This window comes from Coccinella septempunctata, chromosome 2 (genome assembly GCF_907165205.1).
Source record: "Coccinella septempunctata chromosome 2, icCocSept1.1, whole genome shotgun sequence".
Lineage (NCBI taxonomy): Eukaryota > Metazoa > Arthropoda > Insecta > Coleoptera > Coccinellidae > Coccinella > Coccinella septempunctata.
In genome coordinates, this window is record NC_058190.1 from 12,024,841 (window position 1) to 12,048,010 (window position 23,170).

A 23,170-nucleotide genomic window follows, 5' to 3' on the forward strand; every position below is an offset into this window, starting at 1 on the left:
ACGGAGAACACTTTTTCCATCTCATCGTCGGAACACATATAGAAACAAGTGGGGGGGGGGTCAGGAATTACTCTGCCCTCGGTGCCTGTTAGAAATCTACGTTCCATTTTCATACCTGAGATTTAGACACATTTCGTTCCGTTTGAATGATTGAAATTAAATGAGACGAAAACAACAACACGAGAGTCCGGGTTTTTTTGGACTTGTGGGGCGGTGATAAGACGTTCTCGCGCACCTTGAATGTCAAAACGCCGGTGTTTACTAGGCAAAGAATGGAAATTTATACATGTTCAACCTGCGATAATTTTTGAACCGCTGAACCGAATTTACTCAAACTTTGCAAATTGAATGACACAATTTTTAGACGTTCGTAGACACAAAGAACGCCATGGTAGGATACACAAAACCGGAGTAATTTTACTCAGACATCTGAGCGCTGATCACACGTCTGTCTCCACCGATGGTTCGGACCGACTCCATGTATGAATTCCACCATAGCTAGTCAGACTGCTACAGTAACTTTATTTCTATCTAATTAGATGTTTTTTCTTGGCAGTTCCTGTACACGAATTTAGGTTCACAGTAGCAATTTCATGTGAATTATTATTAGAGTAATGGAATTTTTGTGGGTGGACAGAGCCAAATCGAAGTTTATTTATTTTATTTGAATAGAGAATATTCAACGAAAACATGTGCAATTTTAGTTAGTTGGATTAGTTTGGAGCATAATTTCAAGTAATACATGGAAGTGTTTATTGCTAATGAAAAGGAAAACAACCCAAAATAAAAAACAAATTCAATAGAGGACAATCAGTCTAATGTTTCATTGAATTGCACAAAACATTGATAATAAATTTAAAAAAAACAAACAAAAATAAATTTAGAAAATACGACAAAATAAATCTGCATTTTGTACTGGACAAGCTTTTCTATATCATTAGTAAAATTATTAAACCCCATTAATTGCTAGACGTTGGGAGAAACGAAAATTCAATTTTACTTTAGATAATATTCCATCAAACAAATGTACATGATATTTACAATTTTTGTCGAGAGTCTTCAATTAAGTTCTACTTGCATAATTAAGATCTATTCATTTAAAAGGAATGAATAAGTTCACCAATAATCATCTCAGGAAATGAAGTTTATTTTGCGAATTTGTGAAATTGCTTTAAGTGTTGATAACAAAGTCAACTAAACAAGTAAATTGGTCCGAAAAATAATTGAAAATGATGTCTTGAATTTCGGTCCTAAGTGATTCATCATTTTCAATGGTTGTTTTTAGTGAAGTCACAATGGAATAGGAACTACACAGTTCATTTCGTAAGGCTTCCCTCGCATTCATGGATGAATTATGCGTGTTTTGAAGATAACCATCTTCCTCCATATCGGGGTCAGCATTATCAAAAGTCCCCATATTAAGAAGGTATATTTTATAACTTTCTTCAAAGGTTTCCTCTATTTTCTGCACTTTACTGAATGAGTCACTTTCTTCCGCTAAATTTTGGAGATTTTTTGCCTCTCTTACATAGGCATATCCCAATTCAGGATTCATCAAGATTTCTCATTCCCTAGATTACACTGAACTAGATGCAGAAGTTGGAATTTTAAATCTTTCCTTAGAAAATCGATTTTGAAGAAGTGCGTCAAGTTGGTGACCCACCTATTGAATTTTGGTATCAAAATTTGTTAGGAATTATGTGCTCATATTGTGCTAAGTTGTGCCGTATGTTATGAATTTTGTGTCCGTTCGGTTTTCTAGATATTTCAAGTTTTCCAAGTGTGTCACCAACTTGACGCTGTGACCCACATGTGCAATCTTGCACATGCACAGGAAATTTTCTTCTTTCGATGAATTATACTCATTTTGTGCCAATTTATGCCGTATGTTACGAATTTATTTAATCCATTAAGACACTAGGTACACAGTGTATAAGACATATCAGGCTAAAACTTAAGCAACTAAGGAGTCGCACAAAATATTCATCTATAGAGTAAAAACCTTTTTTTACAAGAAGGTTCTTAATTACATTCTTGAACAGTTTAGAATTTAATTTTTTACAGAGGCTGGTAGATGATTTTACAATTTCATGCTTGTATATGAAGGAACTGCATTCAAATATGTGTGTTCTATGCTTCGGAAATGAAAATGTCTCAGAATTCCTCGTCTCATACTTATGATGATCTGACAGGATCGCCTGTAACCTGAATTGAATTCTTCAAAAATTCTATAATAATTTGTTCAGAACAAAAGAAAAAATGGATAAATATTCAAAAATTTAACGGAAATTATAACTCCTACAAAAAAGACCTAGTTATCAATATTCCGAACATAAGGTGCATATACCAAATGTGTTCTGACATGAACCTGGATGCAAGTTCGAAACATTGACACACTTCACTTCACTTGAATGTAAAATATTTATTTATTTATTAATTCGGGACACAAACAGGACGAACCCAAAGCAGTGTGCACAGTTCAGTGTTACAGAAATAAAAATTAATCCACATATGAACATCAAGCCCCAAATTGAACACATAAATCGATGATCAAACAGAAAATGATATATTATTATACAAAACAGTGTGGTATAGATAAGAATTCATCTGAGCGACCACAACCAACCAGTACCACGAGTGAAGTTTCTAGGGCGAAAATAACTAACAAGAATGGACCGAAACCTAGAGGCAGAGTCTGAAAATACATCAAATGTTAGTGACTTTAGACAGCTCATTATGTGTTTTCATCAATCTGTGAATTGGAGAATTAAGAAAATAGGAAGTACTCGCAAAATCAGTAAAAAATGTATCCGTCTGTCGAGTGTTGTAAGAGGGAACGACCAACATCACATAGTGGGACAAATTAGTACAATCAATAATGATTGTAGCTATCTGCGCTCTGAGAGTTAGGAAATTGAATTGGGTTGGTTCCCGTTTCTCTGACAGATGTCGGTACGATGTCTTAATGCTCAGAGCAATGAGTTGTTTGTTAGTTCGATTTAGATCGTAACATTCGTTGATTTAATTATCTGCGGATGTTATGCATCTAAATTAATTTGTTAAGTACAATCAATGTTGTTGTTCACCAGTTTGTAAGTGAACATTGCATCAGCTATCCTTCTGCGATGCTCAAGGGGAATGAAGTTTGATTTCCGGAAAACTTCGGATGTATTATTCACGAAAGGGAAAAATCGTCTCTGGCAATGTCTCACGAACCTCCCCTGAACACCCTCCAGTCTAATGGTAATAGTGGAGTTATGTTAAATCAACCTCTTTTTCACAAAATAGACATTTCCCAGACATATAATCAGAAGACTTGTGAATTACAGGTTCCAGAGCACCTGTATTTACCTTTGGATATGGACTCTTGTCCTCGTGCAAAAATGTAATCCTAGATTTTATTGGGAACCTAATAATAATAATATAGCTTTATTAGCTTAGCCATTTCCAGGATAATATAGAACAAAATCCCCATAAAGGATGTGAAAGAGAGAGGATGAAGGAATGGGACTGCGGACAGCAGGCGTAGCTGGCTGCACCGTCTACGTCGTTACGATGGCTACCCGGCAGGCCATCTACTAGATAGCTGCCAGGCAGGCCAGACATTACATTATGACTTTAGCCTCGCGGCTTTCACACTCCTCTCCAGAGGAAAATTCACTTATCCCAGATATCTCAGATATCAAAAGGATTAAGCTCTGTTGGAGCCCTTTCCAGGTTTTCGGGCTCGTGGTGGTGGTCGGGTCCGAGTCGCTCCTCGACTCCCCGCTGTAGGTTGGATTCCTGCTCCACCCGCACTTCCTGTCGGAGCAGACGGTGTTCCTCTGCATTCCCCATGTACTTGCGTACAGTTCTCGTCGTTCCGAGCAGTACCGCCTTCTGCATGACTTTATAAATATTTTCGTCCAACTGAAGTTTTCTCAAGTTCTCTAGTAGTTTCTTCGGTATCAGGCCTGTAGATGAAATGACAATAGGGATGGTCTTTATATCTTTCAGCTTTCACTGTCTTCTGGCTTGTTCCTCGAGATCTCTGTATTTTGAAATTTTTTCAGTGTGTCTATCTAGAAGATTGTTATTATTTGGAACTGCCATGTCGATGAATAGTGCTGTGTCCTCATCCTTTTTGAGCAATATGAGGTCTGGTCTATTGTGGGTTATTACCCGGTCTGTGAGAACAGTGCGATCCCAGTAGAGCTTGTGATGTTCGTTTTCCAGCACAGCATCTGGATGGTAATTGTAATAAGGAACCTTTTTCGAACTTAGAAGTTGGTGTTTTAGTGCCGATTCTTGGTGAAGAATCTTGGCAACAGCATCATGTCTATTTTTGAACTCCGTGCCCGCGAACTTCTGACATCCCTTGGTGATGTGCTGGATAGTTTCATGTGTCGCACAGCCATAACGACAGCTATCGTCCGCCACTGAGGCGTCCTTGGCGATGTATTTCATGTAATTTCTTGTTGAAATCACCTGATCCTGGATGGCGAGCATAAAGCCCCCTGTCTCGGGAAACAACCTTCCGGAAGTCAACCAGTAGTTCGACGCAGATATGTCGACGTAATCATGGTTGACCTCATTCTGGTGCCTCTCATGCAAAGGTTTGCCAATCAGTTTCTGCATTTTACTTTCTGCAGAGTGTTCGACGGTTTCCAAGTGATCCTGGTGTAGCTTTAACGGTGTAGAAGTAGGTATCAGCAACACAAACTACTCGATGGAGTTCTGACGAAGCTGCCTTGCTCAAGAAATATTTTCGAAGTCCTTCAATTTCCTGGGACATACGGTTGGACAAATCAACAATTCCTCTACCCCCAAGATGTCGTGGCAGCTCTGTCCGTTCTATTGAGCTCTTGGGGTGATGTTTATTGTGTTTAGTCAGCATAGTTTCAAATCGTCCATGTAAAGTAGATGATTCAGTTTCATCATAGTTCTACTGCCGCTCTTGATGGAAAATCCGTAGTCCGTAGAATTCAATCTATGAGACAAGGGATTCAGGGCCATGCAGAACCACAGAGGGCTCAGCGAGTCTCCTGGGAAAATTCCGCGTCTTATTGGAATAGGTCCTGTTGTAATGGAGCAATCTGCTGCTTTCATTTGAAGACTAGTAGGCCAGGTTGACATGGCGTTTTTCAGGAACTTAGCAATATTGGGATCCACCTTGTGAATCTTCAAGATCGTCAAGAGCCATTCGTGAGGTATAGAATCGAATGCTTTTTTGTAGTCTATGTACGCAGCGTAAAGATTCCTTTGCTTGGAGAACGCTTGATTGCAGATAACTGAATCTATTAGTAGTTGTTCTTTGCACCCTCGGCTGTCTTTAGTGCATCCTTTCTGTTGCATGGCGATTATGTTATGTCTTTCGCAATGGTTGTGAATTCGGTTTGAAATGCACGATATGATTAATTTGTACATCGTTGGAAGACATGTGATTGGTCGGTACTTGGATGGGTCTTCTGTATTCCTTTGGTCTTTAGGTAACAGGTATGTTGTGCCATGTGTAAGGAATACTGGCATTTTATATCTCTACAGGCGTTCTGCATACAGACTTAATTTTTGCTTCAGAGTGTCGAGGCAATGGTGAGCTGTAGCATTCTCTGTCTCTCGTTCTGTGTGTGTCCTGTTTCTATCCATGATCTCTTTGGCAGCTTTCACAACCTTTCTTCCTCGATTCCCGTTCAAGTACTTCAGTCGTCCAATGTCTCTTCTTAGCCTTTCTGTTTTGTGTAGAAACGTTTCTGTCATGCTGGCGCGTGTAATTTGTGTAATTTTGGACCATCGTTGTTCGTTCGGCGAATTTTTGCCCCCATGGTTTTCGCTGTCGTTAGCGCTGCACAGTGAAAATGAAAAACTAGATGCAGATATTCCAAAGAACTTCCGTTCTGTAGGTATTCAGGTTAAACGTCCTTATTCGAGATGTCGATTATAAGTGACAGCTTCTTGGATGTATTGAGTCGGGGAGGTGTTATTCGATGAAGAGGGTCTGTCCCTTCCTGTTCGGCGAAGTATCTCCTCATGTCAGAGTGAACTTGTCGGTGGAGCTCTTCCCTATCGTCCTGGAGTTCAGGCTCACTTGGGTTGCAAGATGGACTTTCAGTATCAATGTCTTCTAGGTGTTGTTGCCCAGGCATGTGAATTTCATCAGAGGTGTTGGTGTTATTCTCTATTGTAGTTTTAAATTTGGAAGTTTGACCCGGCGCCTCCGCCAGTTCAAAAATCGGAGGTCAAAAGGAATGAAAATGTTCCCCAGGCACCCCGCAACTTACGTACTCCGAAGCACTTGTAGATGTTCCAGCACTTCTTTACGCACATTTTAAGCCATTGGAGACTGCTCCAGGACTGCTCTGCTGGTTGGAATTGGCCTGGGACTGGAACCTCCTCGGAAAATACGAAAAAATGCGTGCAGAATAAGTTACGCGTCCTGGATATTGCATCTCGGTGGTGTTAGTATGCAGACTGGTAGCCGAGCTCCGCGGTGCATCGCAAAAGCTCCGGACGAAAGCTCAAAAGCTCAAAGCTCCCCAACTTTGAAATAGGTCGAAAGCCCAACCTTTGTGTGGATGAAAAAGCTCTGGGGAGCTTTTAGGGTCAGGGGGCTTAGTTGGTGGTAAAAGCTCACCCTGCCGCTCGGTGCACTTCTGTCTCATGGAGTGTCGGTCGTAGGGTCCTGTGTAGACGGAGAACACTTTTTCCATCTCATCGTCGGAACACATATAGAAACAGGGGGGGGGGGGGGTCAGGAATTACTCTGCCCTCGGTGCCTGTTAGAAATCTACGTTCCATTTTCATACCTGAGATTTAGACACATTTCGTTCCGTTTGAATGATTGAAATTAAATGAGACGAAAACAACAACACGAGAGTCCGGGTTTTTTTGGACTTGTGGGGCGGTGATAAGACGTTCTCGCGCACCTTGAATGTCAAAACGCCGGTGTTTACTAGGCAAAGAATGGAAATTTATACATGTTCAACCTGCGATAATTTTTGAACCGCTGAACCGAATTTACTCAAACTTTGCAAATTGAATGACACAATTTTTAGACGTTCGTAGACACAAAGAACGCCATGGTAGGATACACAAAACCGGAGTAATTTTACTCAGACATCTGAGCGCTGATCACACGTCTGTCTCCACCGATGGTTCGGACCGACTCCATGTATGAATTCCACCATAGCTAGTCAGACTGCTACAGTAACTTTATTTCTATCTAATTAGATGTTTTTTCTTGGCAGTTCCTGTACACGAATTTAGGTTCACAGTAGCAATTTCATGTGAATTATTATTAGAGTAATGGAATTTTTGTGGGTGGACAGAGCCAAATCGAAGTTTATTTATTTTATTTGAATAGAGAATATTCAACGAAAACATGTGCAATTTTAGTTAGTTGGATTAGTTTGGAGCATAATTTCAAGTAATACATGGAAGTGTTTATTGCTAATGAAAAGGAAAACAACCCAAAATAAAAAACAAATTCAATAGAGGACAATCAGTCTAATGTTTCATTGAATTGCACAAAACATTGATAATAAATTTAAAAAAAACAAACAAAAATAAATTTAGAAAATACGACAAAATAAATCTGCATTTTGTACTGGACAAGCTTTTCTATATCATTAGTAAAATTATTAAACCCCATTAATTGCTAGACGTTGGGAGAAACGAAAATTTAATTTTACTTTAGATAATATTCCATCAAACAAATGTACATGATATTTACAATTTTTGTCGAGAGTCTTCAATTAAGTTCTACTTGCATAATTAAGATCTATTCATTTAAAAGGAATGAATAAGTTCACCAATAATCATCTCAGGAAATGAAGTTTATTTTGCGAATTTGTGAAATTGCTTTAAGTGTTGATAACAAAGTCAACTAAACAAGTAAATTGGTCCGAAAAATAATTGAAAATGATGTCTTGAATTTCGGTCCTAAGTGATTCATCATTTTCAATGGTTGTTTTTAGTGAAGTCACAATGGAATAGGAACTACACAGTTCATTTCGTAAGGCTTCCCTCGCATTCATGGATGAATTATGCGTGTTTTGAAGATAACCATCTTCCTCCATATCGGGGTCAGCATTATCAAAAGTCCCCATATTAAGAAGGTATATTTTATAACTTTCTTCAAAGGTTTCCTCTATTTTCTGCACTTTACTGAATGAGTCACTTTCTTCCGCTAAATTTTGGAGATTTTTTGCCTCTCTTACATAGGCATATCCCAATTCAGGATTCATCAAGATTTCTCATTCCCTAGATTACACTGAACTAGATGCAGAAGTTGGAATTTTAAATCTTTCCTTAGAAAATCGATTTTGAAGAAGTGCGTCAAGTTGGTGACCCACCTATTGAATTTTGGTATCAAAATTTGTTAGGAATTATGTGCTCATATTGTGCTAAGTTGTGCCGTATGTTATGAATTTTGTGTCCGTTCGGTTTTCTAGATATTTCAAGTTTTCCAAGTGTGTCACCAACTTGACGCTGTGACCCACATGTGCAATCTTGCACATGCACAGGAAATTTTCTTCTTTCGATGAATTATACTCATTTTGTGCCAATTTATGCCGTATGTTACGAATTTATTTAATCCATTAAGACACTAGGTACACAGTGTATAAGACATATCAGGCTAAAACTTAAGCAACTAAGGAGTCGCACAAAATATTCATCTATAGAGTAAAAACCTTTTTTTACAAGAAGGTTCTTAATTACATTCTTGAACAGTTTAGAATTTAATTTTTTACAGAGGCTGGTAGATGATTTTACAATTTCATGCTTGTATATGAAGGAACTGCATTCAAATATGTGTGTTCTATGCTTCGGAAATGAAAATGTCTCAGAATTCCTCGTCTCATACTTATGATGATCTGACAGGATCGCCTGTAACCTGAATTGAATTCTTCAAAAATTCTATAATAATTTGTTCAGAACAAAAGAAAAAATGGATAAATATTAAAAAATTTAACGGAAATTATAACTCCTACAAAAAAGACCTAGTTATCAATATTCCGAACATAAGGTGCATATACCAAATGTGTTCTGACATGAACCTGGATGCAAGTTCGAAACATTGACACACTTCACTTCACTTGAATGTAAAATATTTATTTATTTATTAATTCGGGACACAAACAGGACGAACCCAAAGCAGTGTGCACAGTTCAGTGTTACAGAAATAAAAATTAATCCACATATGAACATCAAGCCCCAAATTGAACACATAAATCGATGATCAAACAGAAAATGATATATTATTATACAAAACAGTGTGGTATAGATAAGAATTCATCTGAGCGACCACAACCAACCAGTACCACGAGTGAAGTTTCTAGGGCGAAAATAACTAACAAGAATGGACCGAAACCTAGAGGCAGAGTCTGAAAATACATCAAATGTTAGTGACTTTAGACAGCTCATTATGTGTTTTCATCAATCTGTGAATTGGAGAATTAAGAAAATAGGAAGTACTCGCAAAATCAGTAAAAAATGTATCCGTCTGTCGAGTGTTGTAAGAGGGAACGACCAACATCACATAGTGGGACAAATTAGTACAATCAATAATGATTGTAGCTATCTGCGCTCTGAGAGTTAGGAAATTGAATTGGGTTGGTTCCCGTTTCTCTGACAGATGTCGGTACGATGTCTTAATGCTCAGAGCAATGAGTTGTTTGTTAGTTCGATTTAGATCGTAACATTCGTTGATTTAATTATCTGCGGATGTTATGCATCTAAATTAATTTGTTAAGTACAATCAATGTTGTTGTTCACCAGTTTGTAAGTGAACATTGCATCAGCTATCCTTCTGCGATGCTCAAGGGGAATGAAGTTTGATTTCCGGAAAACTTCGGATGTATTATTCACAAAAGGGAAAAATCGTCTCTGGCAATGTCTCACGAACCTCCCCTGAACACCCTCCAGTCTAATGGTAATAGTGGAGTTATGTTAAATCAACCTCTTTTTCACAAAATAGACATTTCCCAGACATATAATCAGAAGACTTGTGAATTACAGGTTCCAGAGCACCTGTATTTACCTTTGGATATGGACTCTTGTCCTCGTGCAAAAATGTAATCCTAGATTTTATTGGGAACCTAATAATAATAATATAGCTTTATTAGCTTAGCCATTTCCAGGATAATATAGAACAAAATTATCATAAGAACAAAAAAAAAAAAGAATTCACAATTTATCAAATGCAATTTTTACAAGAGTCCTCTTCGAGCATGAATATTAATATGTAAGCCGATCCGGCACATCCCGTAAATGAAGAAGCACTGACCGCCAACTGCTGATCAGGCATAATTAATCTATTTAAGGATGTAAGGTGTTAGAATAAGACAGAGTTAGTAGATAAGATTCATTGTAAAGACTTCGAATAAATCACTTGTAAAAGTTCTTCCTGATTTTTTTTAAAAAACGTGTTGGCGTGTTGAGAAAATATATCTGGCGACGAGGATGGGATGTTGCTAGTATTCTAGAGAAAAATAGAAAACGTGAAAATTATTTCTTTGAGCAACATTCGAAACAAAAAGTTGTGAAAATTTGTGACGTCAATCCTAACCAGTGAAACCGATCAAAAAGTAGCAGCAAACCAAAGAGCGAGCAAGAGTCCAAGACGAAAGGCTGAATCCCTGAAAAGAAGTACAAGGTGAACCCTCTCAGGCCTGCTTGTGAGCTTATCAACATCGAGCAACACACCTGTGGATTGATCGAGTAGCGCCCTTCAAACCAGGACCGGAAGCAACGAAAGTGAGTTGATCTATTAACCTCCTAGTTTTTCTATTCCCTAGACCAAAGGAATACTTGATTTTTTTTCTTTTTCATAAATATTGTAAGAAACAAACTGACTAATTTCATTCAAGATAGACGATTTAATTGAAAAATTCAAAAATCTTAAAACAACAATGACGCAACCTTCAGCGAGTCAAGTTAATACGATGGATATCAATGATTTAAAATTATTTGGAGATTTATTACCAAAATTCAGTGGTAATTCACATGAACTCCAATCATTTATAGTAGAAATAGAAAATTACATCGCAAAATTCGGATTAACAGATAATGCCCGAATAAATCATTATTGTTTCGCCATGATAAAATCACGAATAATCGACGAAGCAAGAATAATTATAAATTCAGGACCAATTCCAAATAATTGGGTCGAACTGAAGCAAATTTTAATCGATAAATTTGGATTCAGAATTAATTTTGACGTATTACAAGATGAGTACCAAAATATGCGAAGAGCTTCCAAAGAACCTCTTCTAAATTTCTTAGAAAGAATAAAACAGACTAAATTGCAGTATGATTATCAATTACAAATGCAAGGTTTCAACAATAATGAACTTGTAATTTATAGGAACATTTCGGAAAAGATTGGTCAAAGAGTAATTTATAATAATGTTGATGAGAATGTAAGAAATCTATTAGATAATAATGAAAGAAACTTTGATGATACCTGCAAAATGTTGGAAAATCGAGAGATAAAAAGACAGCAGTTAAGTTTCAGTCCTAATTTCAATTCTTATTCACAGAATGCTCATAAGAGTAGAGAAAAGATTAACTATACCTCTTATCATTCCATTCCAAACCCCCATTTTTCTAGACAAAATACACGCCCTCATATTAGTCATAATCCGATTCAGAATTTCCCAAGTCAACCTGTAAGTATACAACCTGCTCAGAATTCAACGCAACCAAAATTCTTTAATAATGAACGAGTATTCGGTAAACCACCTAATGTTTTCAAACCTAACCCTCATTATAAACCTACTGATAAACCAGAACCGATGTCTATAAGAACGAGAATTTTGCCACAAAAACGATCGAATGAATCATCAAGTATAAGACAACCTAAACCAAACTATCAACCCAGAGAAAATTATTTCAGAGCAAGGGCACCACCAAACTTTGTATCGGAAGAATTAGCTAATACAAAAGAACAAAATGAATTTTTGCTAAATGAACAAACAGATGAAAATTGCGATCTAGATTATGAATACGTTCACTCCAGTAATTCGGAAGAGAATCAAGGTAGCGAAATAGAAGATGAAAATTTTCAGGAAACTGCTTATCAATCACACATGACCTAAATTTTAACGACGAAAGAATTGCAAGTCTTCCTTATATCCAGTTAGAAAATCCACCATGTAAGTTATTAGTAGATTCCGGTAGTTCGATTTCTATTATAGATCCAATGATTGCATACAACTATTTTCCCGATTCGATTTATAAAGAAAATACATATTTCACAACAGCTACAGGTAAAGAATCATGTAATAATAAAATGCTTTTTCCCATAAACATTTTCGGTTATGATACAACCTACCCATTTGTTGTCTATAAATTTCATCCCCAATACGATGGTGTGATAGGATATAATTTGATGAAAGACCTACAACTTAATTTAGATTTAAAAAACAGAATATTAACCAATGGAATTGTTTCCCACGAACTCCATTTACAACAAGTGAAACCCCGTGAAAATCTGCCTATAGACTTAAGTCATTTGAATGGAAATTTGAAAAATCAATTGACAAAAATTCTGCAAAGTAATAAATCCGTTTTACAGTTACCAGGACAACCTATAAATTTCACAAATAAAATCAAGCATAATATTCGAACTATTGATGATAATCCAGTGTATGTTAAACGATACAGATACCCAGAAGTCCATAAAGAAGAAGTGAAACGCCAAATTTCAGACCTCTTAGATCAAAATATAATTAGACCAAGTATATCTCCCTGGTCATTTCCTATTGTTGTTGTTCCCAAAAAAGCAGATAAATCCGGAAAACAAAAATGGCGCATTGCTATAGACTATCGTAAACTTAACGAAAAAACAGTTGATGATAAATCTCCTATTCCAAACATTGACGAAATCTTGGATCATCTCAAAGGCGCAAATTATTTCAGTACAATTGATCTAGCATCGGGATTCCATCAAATCGAGTTAGACGAAGAATCTATAGAAAAAACAGCTTTTGCCACAGATGAAGGACATTTCGAATTTTTAAGAATGCCCTTTGGATTGAAAAATGCCCCTTCAACTTTTCAGAGAGTAATGAATCGAATTCTGCAACCTATTCTCGGAATAATTTGTGTTGTCTACATGGACGATATTTTGATATTTTCTAAAGATCCAGATAAACACTTAGCAGATATCCAAACAGTCTTACAGTTATTAAAACAAGAAAATCTTAAAATACAGTTGGATAAGTCTCATTTTTTCAAAAGCGAAGTAATGTTTTTAGGCTTTAAGATCTCAAATAAAGGAGTAGAACCTAACCCAGAAAAAATTGAAGTTATTAAAAATTTTCCTATACCGAAAACCCCAAAGGAAATCAAATCATACCTAGGCATGATAGGCTATTATCGGAAATTCATTCCAAATTTTTCTAAACTTACCAAACCATTGACTCAATGCTTAAAGAAAAATTCTAAGATCAATGTCGAAAATCAAGAATATCAAGAAGCATTCAATATCAGTAAAAATATGTTAATAAATCATCCTATACTCCAATTTCCAGATTTCAATCAACCCTTTGTTCTTACTACGGATGCATCAAAATACGCCGTTGGTGCAATTTTATCACAAGGAAATCCACCTAATGATTTACCAATAGCCTTCGCGAGTAGAACTCTTAATACTGCCGAAATTAATTATTCAACTATCGAAAAAGAATTACTTTCTATAGTATGGGCAACGAAACATTTCCGACCATATTTATTTGGTAGAAAATTCACCATCTATACGGATCATAGACCTCTTACTTGGCTATTTTCACTAAAAGAAGCCTCTTCGAGATTAATGCGTTGGAGAATTAAACTAGAAGAATTCAATTTTGAGATCAAATATCGAAAAGGTGTCAATAATAACGCGGATGCTCTTTCCAGGATTAAAATCGATGAATTTAATATTACAGAAAAAGAACAACAATTGTTATCAGATTTAGAATCAATAATGCCTCAAATATCACATGAAGATCTTAACTTAAGAAAGGAAGATTTCGACGAATTAATCGCAATTAACCCAGATGAAAATTCAGATGCGGAAACAGTACATTCTAACGAAGAAGATCCAATTTTAGAAATTCCCTACACCGAACGAGCAATTAATGCATTCCAATACCAAATTATCATTAAAAGCGGCAATAACTTCAACGTCACCAAAGTAAAATTACATAATCAATCAAAATTTAGGCTCAATGTAACTATTTCAGAAGAAAGTCAATTCACGCAATTCCTAAAAGAATTCATAGTCCCCGATAAGACATATGGAATTTTCTTCCAAAATAAAAATATCGAAACATCATTTATTCAGTATTCACAAAAACTATTCAATTCAGGAAGTTTCAAGTTTAAAATTTCAAACACTTTGTTGGAAGACATAGAAAACGAAGAAGATCAAATGGAAAAAATCAAACTGTACCATGAAACCAAAACCACACATCGAGGTATTCAAGAAAATGTGGAAAGCCTCAAGAAAAAATTTTATTTTCCAAATATGTTTTTGAAAGTCCAACGTTATGTTAACAGCTGTGACATCTGTCAACGTCAAAAATATGAACGCCAACCAAATAAACTAATATTCAAACAAAATCCAATCGGTGAAAAGCCTTTCGAACACTTATACGCTGATACAATCAACATTGCGAAAACACCCTGTCTAACATTGATCGATTCATTTTCAAGGCATGGACAGTGTTTCATTCTGAAAAGCAAAACGGCAGCAGAAATCGTAGAATGTTGTATTCGCTATTTTTCTAATCACGGAACTCCTAGGAAAATTACGACAGACAACGGAACAGAATTCAAGAATGCTTTATTCCAAGAATTCGCATCTATTCATAATATCGAAATTCACTACGTGACCAACTATAATCCCACATCAAATTCCATTGTTGAGAGATTTCACTCAACATTAATTGAACAAATCAGGGTCATTGAAGATAAAAATTTGAGTTTAAGAGAAAAATTGAATAGAGCACTTTTAAGTTATAATAATTCCACCCATTCTACTCTCAAATATAGTCCCATACAAATTATAAAATCAGATTTAAATTATAGTCTGCCTGTTGAATACACAGAAAATGAAAAAGTTTCCAACTATATCGATCAATATAATCAAAATCTTAAAGAAATCTCTAAAGTTCTAGCAAATAACAACAAGAAAAATGATAATAGAAGGCAGAAAGTAAACGAAAATAGAGCTGAGGATGTTAGTTTAGACGAAGATCGAAAAGCGTTTCTCAAATTACCGGCAGATGCGAAATTAAAACCAAGATTTAAAGAAGCCAAAATCAAAATTTTAGACAATGTTCTTATTAAAGAAGCCAATAAAGGGCACATTTACCATAAAGGTAAAATCAAACAAAGAAAGAAATAATTACGTCTGTTTCAGGATGGTCTACCTTCATCTAGGGATAATCTTAATTTCTCTCACAACCACATTTTCCATGAAAACGAAAGAAATAAGGAATAATATAATCACCTTCAGTGGTCCCAAAACATATATTGTACAAAATTATCATATACTAATGTATCATTATAACCTTTCCCAAATTAATTCAATTCTGGACAAACACGAAGAAATTTTGAGTGACATAATTAATAAAAATGAAACAAGGGATACTGCGACGCAATACTTGTATGAGTTAACTTTAAATCAGCTTTTTGCAAATAAACATATCTTGCATGAATTAATCCCATCAAGGAATAAACGAGGTCTTGTTAATATAGGAGGAAAAATTTCCAAATTTCTTTTTGGCACTTTAGATGATGAAGATGAAACTCTTTATCAAGAATATTTTCGAACATTACAAGATAACGTAGGTACCATCAAAATAAATCAAAATAGGATTATAACAATAATTAATTCAATATCTGATAGATTTCATAATCAAACCAATGCCATGATAAATCAAGTAGATAAATTCCTAAAAATACAGCAGGTCCTTGATAAAATCGTACTTCTTCAATTTGAACAAATTAAAATATCTAAAATGCTTTCAGAAATAAATACAGCCGTCAGTTTTGCTAGACTTCATTTGCTACACGAGTCTATTTTACCTCTCAATTACTTCAGAAATTATATTCAAAATAATGATTTATTAAAACATCTAGTCTACTTGAAAGATATTTACTCAGTATGTTTTACGTCAGTGAATGTAGAGGAATCTCAGATTATATTTGTTATTAAAGTACCTTTGGTGAATTCCATCCCTTATAATTCCTTTGAATTGAAATTTGTTCCCTTCCTAAATACCCAACTGATAGATCAACCTAAGTATTTGCTCCTACAACAAGAAGAAATCATATGGTCCCTGTATGAAGAATGCCAGAAAGTGAAAAAATGGATGCTTTGTTCACAAGATAAACTAGTGAAACCACCTTCGTGTATGAGTGCATTTGTGCGTGAAAAACGTGAAAATTGTACGAGGAAAAGTACTCCAACTTTCAAAGACTTACAAGCCCTACCAAATGGACAATATTTATCCCTCTTCAATGATTTTTTGAAAGAAAACTGTTCAGGCCATTTATCATATGAACACGAACCAAAGAAAATTCTCCTAATAGAAAGTGATTGTATAATTTCTAATGGTTTTAAAACTTTCCAATCCTCCAAAATTGATCATTTTTACCATGAGTTTCAACTTGATAACTTGAATATTTCACAGATTAAAGATTTAACTTTAGATCCTCTGAATGTCACGCATTTTTCGGACTTAAAATTATACGAATGGAATTTGCATCCAAACCACATTTCAACCCTTTATTTTATTTTCCTAATGATATGTTTACTCATAATTGTTCTTGTAATGTATAAAATTTTCATGATGAAATTTCGTAAAATTGTTGATAAACAGAGTTCAAACATTCAGAATGAACTCAGTTCAATAAAAGGGGGAGATAATATGTAAGCCGATCCGGCACATCCCGTAAATGAAGAAGCACTGACCGCCAACTGCTGATCAGGCATAATTAATCTATTTAAGGATGTAAGGTGTTAGAATAAGACAGAGTTAGTAGATAAGATTCATTGTAAAGACTTCGAATAAATCACTTGTAAAAGTTCTTCCTGATTTTTTTTAAAAAACGTGTTGGCGTGTTGAGAAAATATATCTATATATATCACAATATGGGTGAATTTTTTTTACATTGCCACTCATATGATTAACTGGCGCTTTAAGGTAAGCGTCCACAGTTCCGCATCGTTCGCAACGCGCGGTTCGCATCGAAAGTATTTTAGAGTGCTTTGTATTGAAACTCATTTAAATGCATCCTCTGATACGTATCGTACCGCTCGGGTTCATCGCTCGATTATTTGAATGCGATCCGTGCGTTCTGTACAATGCGGAACTGTGGACGCTTACCTTTAAGGAGAATATTAGTTCGAGCCCGGTAACACCTGAACATGGGAACATATCTTTAATTGAAGCCGGGAACACTGAAATTAATCTTCTCGAGCAAATTACTGCAATCAATATTGTTCCTCAGAGGATTGAACAGGAACACTGCAGAGGCCACTTTTCTCCTTTCTTCCAAGTTTGCAATGCCGTTTCTTTGACACCTAACGGGGAGTTCTTGATGAGTGGACGAAGTGGAAAGTCCCTGTCGACAATTTCATCATCTCTTCATCCTCAGTTTGAGAAGAATTTCTTTGAGAATCATCATGTTCATCATCAGATTGCTCTGAAGATCTTATAAAATATAATTAAAAAGGTTTATGAACTTCATTGAATAACGGATATATGAATAGCATCAATAAAATATGGTAAGTTGATACAGCTAATACTAGATTGAATTTATTTTAATAAGGTTTCTATAAGGTGGTGAAAAAATTTTTATTCTGTGTGAAAGGAACGCCAGGTGAATTTCTTCCCAGGGAAATCGTTCGAAACAAAAAAAGAAACAACTCTGAAATTTACCCAACGAGTTTGTACTGATGAAGAAAATGGTTAATACAGGTAGCACAAGGAACGACTGCTGGTGGGTTTTAACAATAATTAAAAGTTAGTAGCAATTGAACGATGGAGAGATCGTTGCAAAAAAAATAAATATTGTAACGTGGATTCCTCGGAGAAAACTTATCTCGAGCGCCAGCTATTCTTTTCACTAGGAAGAATAGCAAATATACCAGAGTAGCTGCTAGTCGGAGACAGAGTTCGCTGTTATCTAGGGTGGTAGCGATAACGATGTAGTCAAAATCAAATTATGTACCAGTTTACTCACACCTTCGGAAACTGATTATATGTACAACGGAGATATGTGTAGGTATGAAATATGAGCGAATCGATCAGCAAACATATATTCGGGAAATTCTATCCGATCACGAGCACTTTGTAAAGTTTATACCGGGCACAGTGAAACAAATCAAAGGTTGCTCAATAAAATGCGCCAACCAGAACAGACGAAATGGACATTAACACATTGACGGACAGTACCTATTTGGCACTTGCTTGTGATATGACGCGCATGTATATTGATTGAATATGGTTCAAAATTGGAGTAATATATATCAAAATATTAGTAGTGATTTAGAGGATATGAATATGCAAAAAAAACAACAGACGGCTATAGACGTCATTGTCACAACATGAACATTTTTCTCCATTTTTTATGACATAGACGTCCAAAGACGTTCTCATTTTTTCAACAAAAAAAGAAGAATTTATCTTTATTAGATTTGGTAAGAAACTTAAAGTTCAACATATATATATACAATTATTGTACGAAATTAGCAATGCCACAATTTGAAACATGGTGCCGGACATAAAGGTGGATTGTCTTCACAATGCTCACACCTATATCTAGTTTCTCTCCTTCTACCTTCTTTGGTACATTGTCTGCATTTGAGAAAAGCATGTTTCCTCCTGGAATGCTCTGTTACAGGAATTTCTGCAGGAAAATGTTGTTCACCAGCAGGCAAGTTAGAAGTCGAAGCACGTTGCTTTGTGAAAATTCTGCCTGTTTCATTTATATCAATTTCTATAAGGGATAGAATTAAAGCTTCTCTGAATTCGACCATTTTAATTTTCTTCTGTAATCCTTTTCTATAAAGAAGGAATGAGTTCCATACCGATATATCCAATAACCGAAATAATACTTTCTTGTGCCAACGGATTGTCTTACGAGGGCAACTATAATAACTCAGCATTTGATCGCTTCTATCGATTCCAGACATATGTTGGTTATATTCGTGTATTTCACGAGGTTTATTTTTTTCTATACCATACCTATTCCCAACGGTAACCATCTCGGGATGAACTGCCGTAGTTATTGCAAGGACATCTCGCTTATCCTTCCATTTGCTTACATATACACTAGTGTTCTGTTTTTTACTCCAAATATGTTCCCCTTTCTTGAGTTTTTTCCTGACGATAGTTGCAGGATTACCGCGTCTATTAGCTCTAAGTGTTCCGGTAGAGTGAGTTCTAAGCTTGAGCAATTCCGAGGATAATGAAACGCTATTATAAAAATTATCCATAAATACATGATGTCCTTTGTTCAGGAAAGGTCCGAGTAACCGTAAAACAAGTTGTTCTGTTTTCGGTATGTTTCCTGGCAATGGATCAGCGCCATCACGACCCTGGTAGATTTCCAAATTCAGAATGAAACCCTCATGGGTTGTCAGTTCATAGAACTTGATTCCATACTTTGATTTTTTATTTTTTATGTACTGACGAAATACTAGACGCCCTCTGAATAGCAACATTGATTCGTCTAGAGAAAGTTTTTCACATGGTGAATACACAGAGTTGCTATTTTGTATTACCAAATCCATTATACTTCGAACTTTATGAAGGCGATCCTGTGTATCAAATACCTCCGGAACTGCGTTGAAACATCTGAGTATCTGTTCAAACCGTCGTCCGCTCAAAATATGTAGGAAAATCGGATGATAATATAATGGGTCGTAGGTGAACAACTTCCTTATAGCAGGTATTTTTACCATTCCTTGTAGAAGACAAAGTCCAATAAACCTCTTCATTTCTCTTTTCGTGACCGGAAGAAATTTCAGGGACCTACTATTCCTAGTTTTCGGACGATTTGTAACCACAAGTTTCGCACCATAATTGTTGGTGCTGGAAATCAACAAATTCATTACATCATCATTCCAAATTTTCTCGAAGATATCTATAGGAGACATATTCTCCATTTGGTCAATTTTGATACCACATTGAGACACATCAAAATTAAAATTGGGTATTTCCGAAGCTTCTTCGCACCACATGCCTTCATCCTCATTATTTTCAGTTACAGATTCGTTTTCAACTGAATTTGTCTCATGGCATTCCACACATTCGTCGTTTTCTGTATAATTCACTTGGCCACCCTCCGACTCAATTGCAGATTCATCTGAGGGCACATAATCCAAATCACTATCATCGCTGGATGGTTCAGGCTCTGATTCTATTTCGGACTCAATCAAAGCCAATTCTTCATCTTCAATTTCCTCAAACCACCGCAACAATTCCTCCTCTTTACGAGGATCCATTATTCTAGGAATAAAACTTTAAAAATTATAGTTGTATTGTGAAGGGAAATAAATGATAGTGTCACCTCACGATAAGTCAGCGGAAAAAACGTATTTTATTTATTTTTATATAGTAATTTTCGAGCGTAACACTCCAACATTTGAACAAATACGGAACAAGCGGAATAGCTGTGTCGCGGCTGAATACTCGGTATGTCGAAGCGAATGATTCGATTGAGATCGTTATCTTTCGAGTTCAAAAAATTGAAAATGTGTGAACGATGTGACGCTTTTTCATAATATCACACTTTTTCAACGTCCAGGAACGCCATGTGGATGTTAGACGAGTTTATAGGAAGACGGCTATAGACGTCTAAAAACTGTGCCGTCACATCATGCACAGTGACCTCGACGTCTATAGACGTCGTTGTCCGTCAATGTGTTAAGGATGACCTTGCGAAGTGAAATGACTCGCTATACAGTATCGGGATGTAATTAATTGTATTTCTCCAGAAATGAAAGGAACACAACCAGGGCGCATCTACTCGAGACTTTCATTCGCTACCCCATGGGCTACGCTCCATGACTGATATCGAAGAAAAGGTCTATTTTGAGCGCAACTACGGGATTTCACTGACGACAAGCGGTATCTCTTATTATCTACCCCAAGGGCTTACGCACCATGACTGATAAAAAAGAAGAGTTTTCTATTTCAACACTTGTGACGCGGGAACGCGAACAGGGGGGTTGACGGGACTTCCTCTTCACTATCCCAAGGGCTTACGCACCATGACTGATACCGAAGGGAAAAGTCAGACTCGCGAAACAGGGCAGAATACGGCAAAGATACCAGAAGCGAAACAGTACAGCAGTGTCAAAGAAGTAACCGGTGTAGGTCTAATAAAGAAACTGAACGGTATAGACGGGGACCTACCTCCTTCATTCAAGGCACTCGCGGAAAACGAAAAATAAAAATTAATTTCTAAGAGTACTACCTTAATAATACAAAATTTATTCTAAATTCGTTGAACGGCTCGTCGTGAATAGAATCAGAGACGAATCCCAGAGAAAAGAGCTAAGAGAGTAAGAAGACAAAAGAGCGTAAAAGAGATTCAAGAGACTCAAAGTCGCCATCGCGGGACTTTCCCTTCAGTACCCCAAAGGCTTACGCGCCATGACTGATAACAAAGGGAAAAGTCAGACTCGCGAAACAGGGTAAAGAACGATAAAATATAACAGAAAGCGATACAGTACAGCAGTGTCAAAGAAGTAACCAGTGTAGGTCTAATTAAGAAACTGAACGGTAAAGACGGGGACCTACCTCCTTTATTTCAGGCACTCGCGAAAATCAAACGAAAACTAAAAATCAATTTCGAATGGCACTAACTTCGTCATACAAAATTTATTCTACAAATTTGTTGAACGGTTTGTCGGGCACGCAATCGAAGTCGAATCGCAGAAAAGTACGGAGCGTAAACTAACTAAAGAGACTGAGAATCAAAAGTCAAAAGTTGAAGTGACCGTCGCGGGGGAAAATCTGCTTTTATAGGCACATCCCCCCACACGCTAAAAATCTGAAAATTCCAGAATGCGACAAGAATGAAAAACGTCGTCAGCTCCGGTTTATCGCATATCAACGTCAGAAAAACGTCGAAATCTTCAACAGCATGCAGGAAAAACAATATTAAACAAAGATAAACGGTTTTTTACATTTACTCTGCCTATCGGAATGAATGCACTGAATATTTGAGAATTAAATATTTTCAAAGGCGGAATGGTGAAAAAAAAGGAATGCACTAAAATGAACTCCAATTTTCTCAGAAAACTGGGATTCTTTACACCCCTCCAACCTCGGAAGAAATTAACTTACGATGAAATAGTGAGTTTAATTTCACGACACTATCTACCTCAAGAAATGATGACCTAACTCTCGCGCCGCCTATGGGCTCGGAATCGGATTTATAAGTGAAATAACCTCGTCGATGAAGTTCCTATTCCCCTCTATGGACGCAGAAACGTCAGCTGCCTTGGCGCCGGTGTCTCCGGCATTTCGTTCAAGGATGGTACGCCGGTACATGGTGTGGGTTGTGAGCTTTCGTCACACCAAAACGCAAGAAATACCCGAGCTGCCAAGCGAGGGTATCCACGGCTCACTCAGTGAAGATGGGGTGGGTTCAATGTTAGGAACCTACATAAGAGAAGTAGGGCGCCAGGTAGATTTCTTTCCCCACCCACCCTTAGGAACAGCAACAACCCCAAATCAACCAAACCAGTTGTACTGAAGAACGATTTATTCAGGCAGCAAAGAAAATACACGGGCCTACTTGTATGGCTATAGTTGTATTGAACGCCAAGGGGGGTGTGTGGTGTCTAATAATAATTGTAATACTTCAAAAGGGTGGCCTTTATATAATTAACCGAAATCGCGTCGCTTGAGCTCAGGCGCAGCGCGAAGTTCTTCAGAATTCCCAAATGTACGAACAGCACTAACATACGTTCAATTTAACTGCACATAATATTAACGTCACCAGAATGACGTACTCTAACTAAATTAATCTATATCTCATCCCACAAGCAATAGAGTATGATAATAATAGCAATACGTTAAGGTTTTACAATATAAACCGTTATCTTTAAGGAAAGTAACAATATAATACGATATGCAACTTCTATAATACACTTGCGTGTCCTGAGAGTTCTCTCTCT

At 36.6% G+C, this 23,170-nt stretch overlaps 1 protein-coding gene across 1 annotated transcript; it reads right to left on the reverse strand.

Annotated features, from left to right (window-relative positions):
* Positions 1 to 18,415: 18,415 nt before the first annotated feature.
* Positions 18,416 to 20,485, reverse strand: LOC123306980 (piggyBac transposable element-derived protein 4). The gene has a single exon (XM_044889180.1). The coding sequence runs from the start codon at positions 20,483 to 20,485 to the stop codon at positions 18,725 to 18,727; it is 1,761 nt and encodes a 586-aa protein (XP_044745115.1). The 3' UTR covers positions 18,416 to 18,724.
* Between the last annotated feature and the right edge of the window lie 2,685 nt (positions 20,486 to 23,170).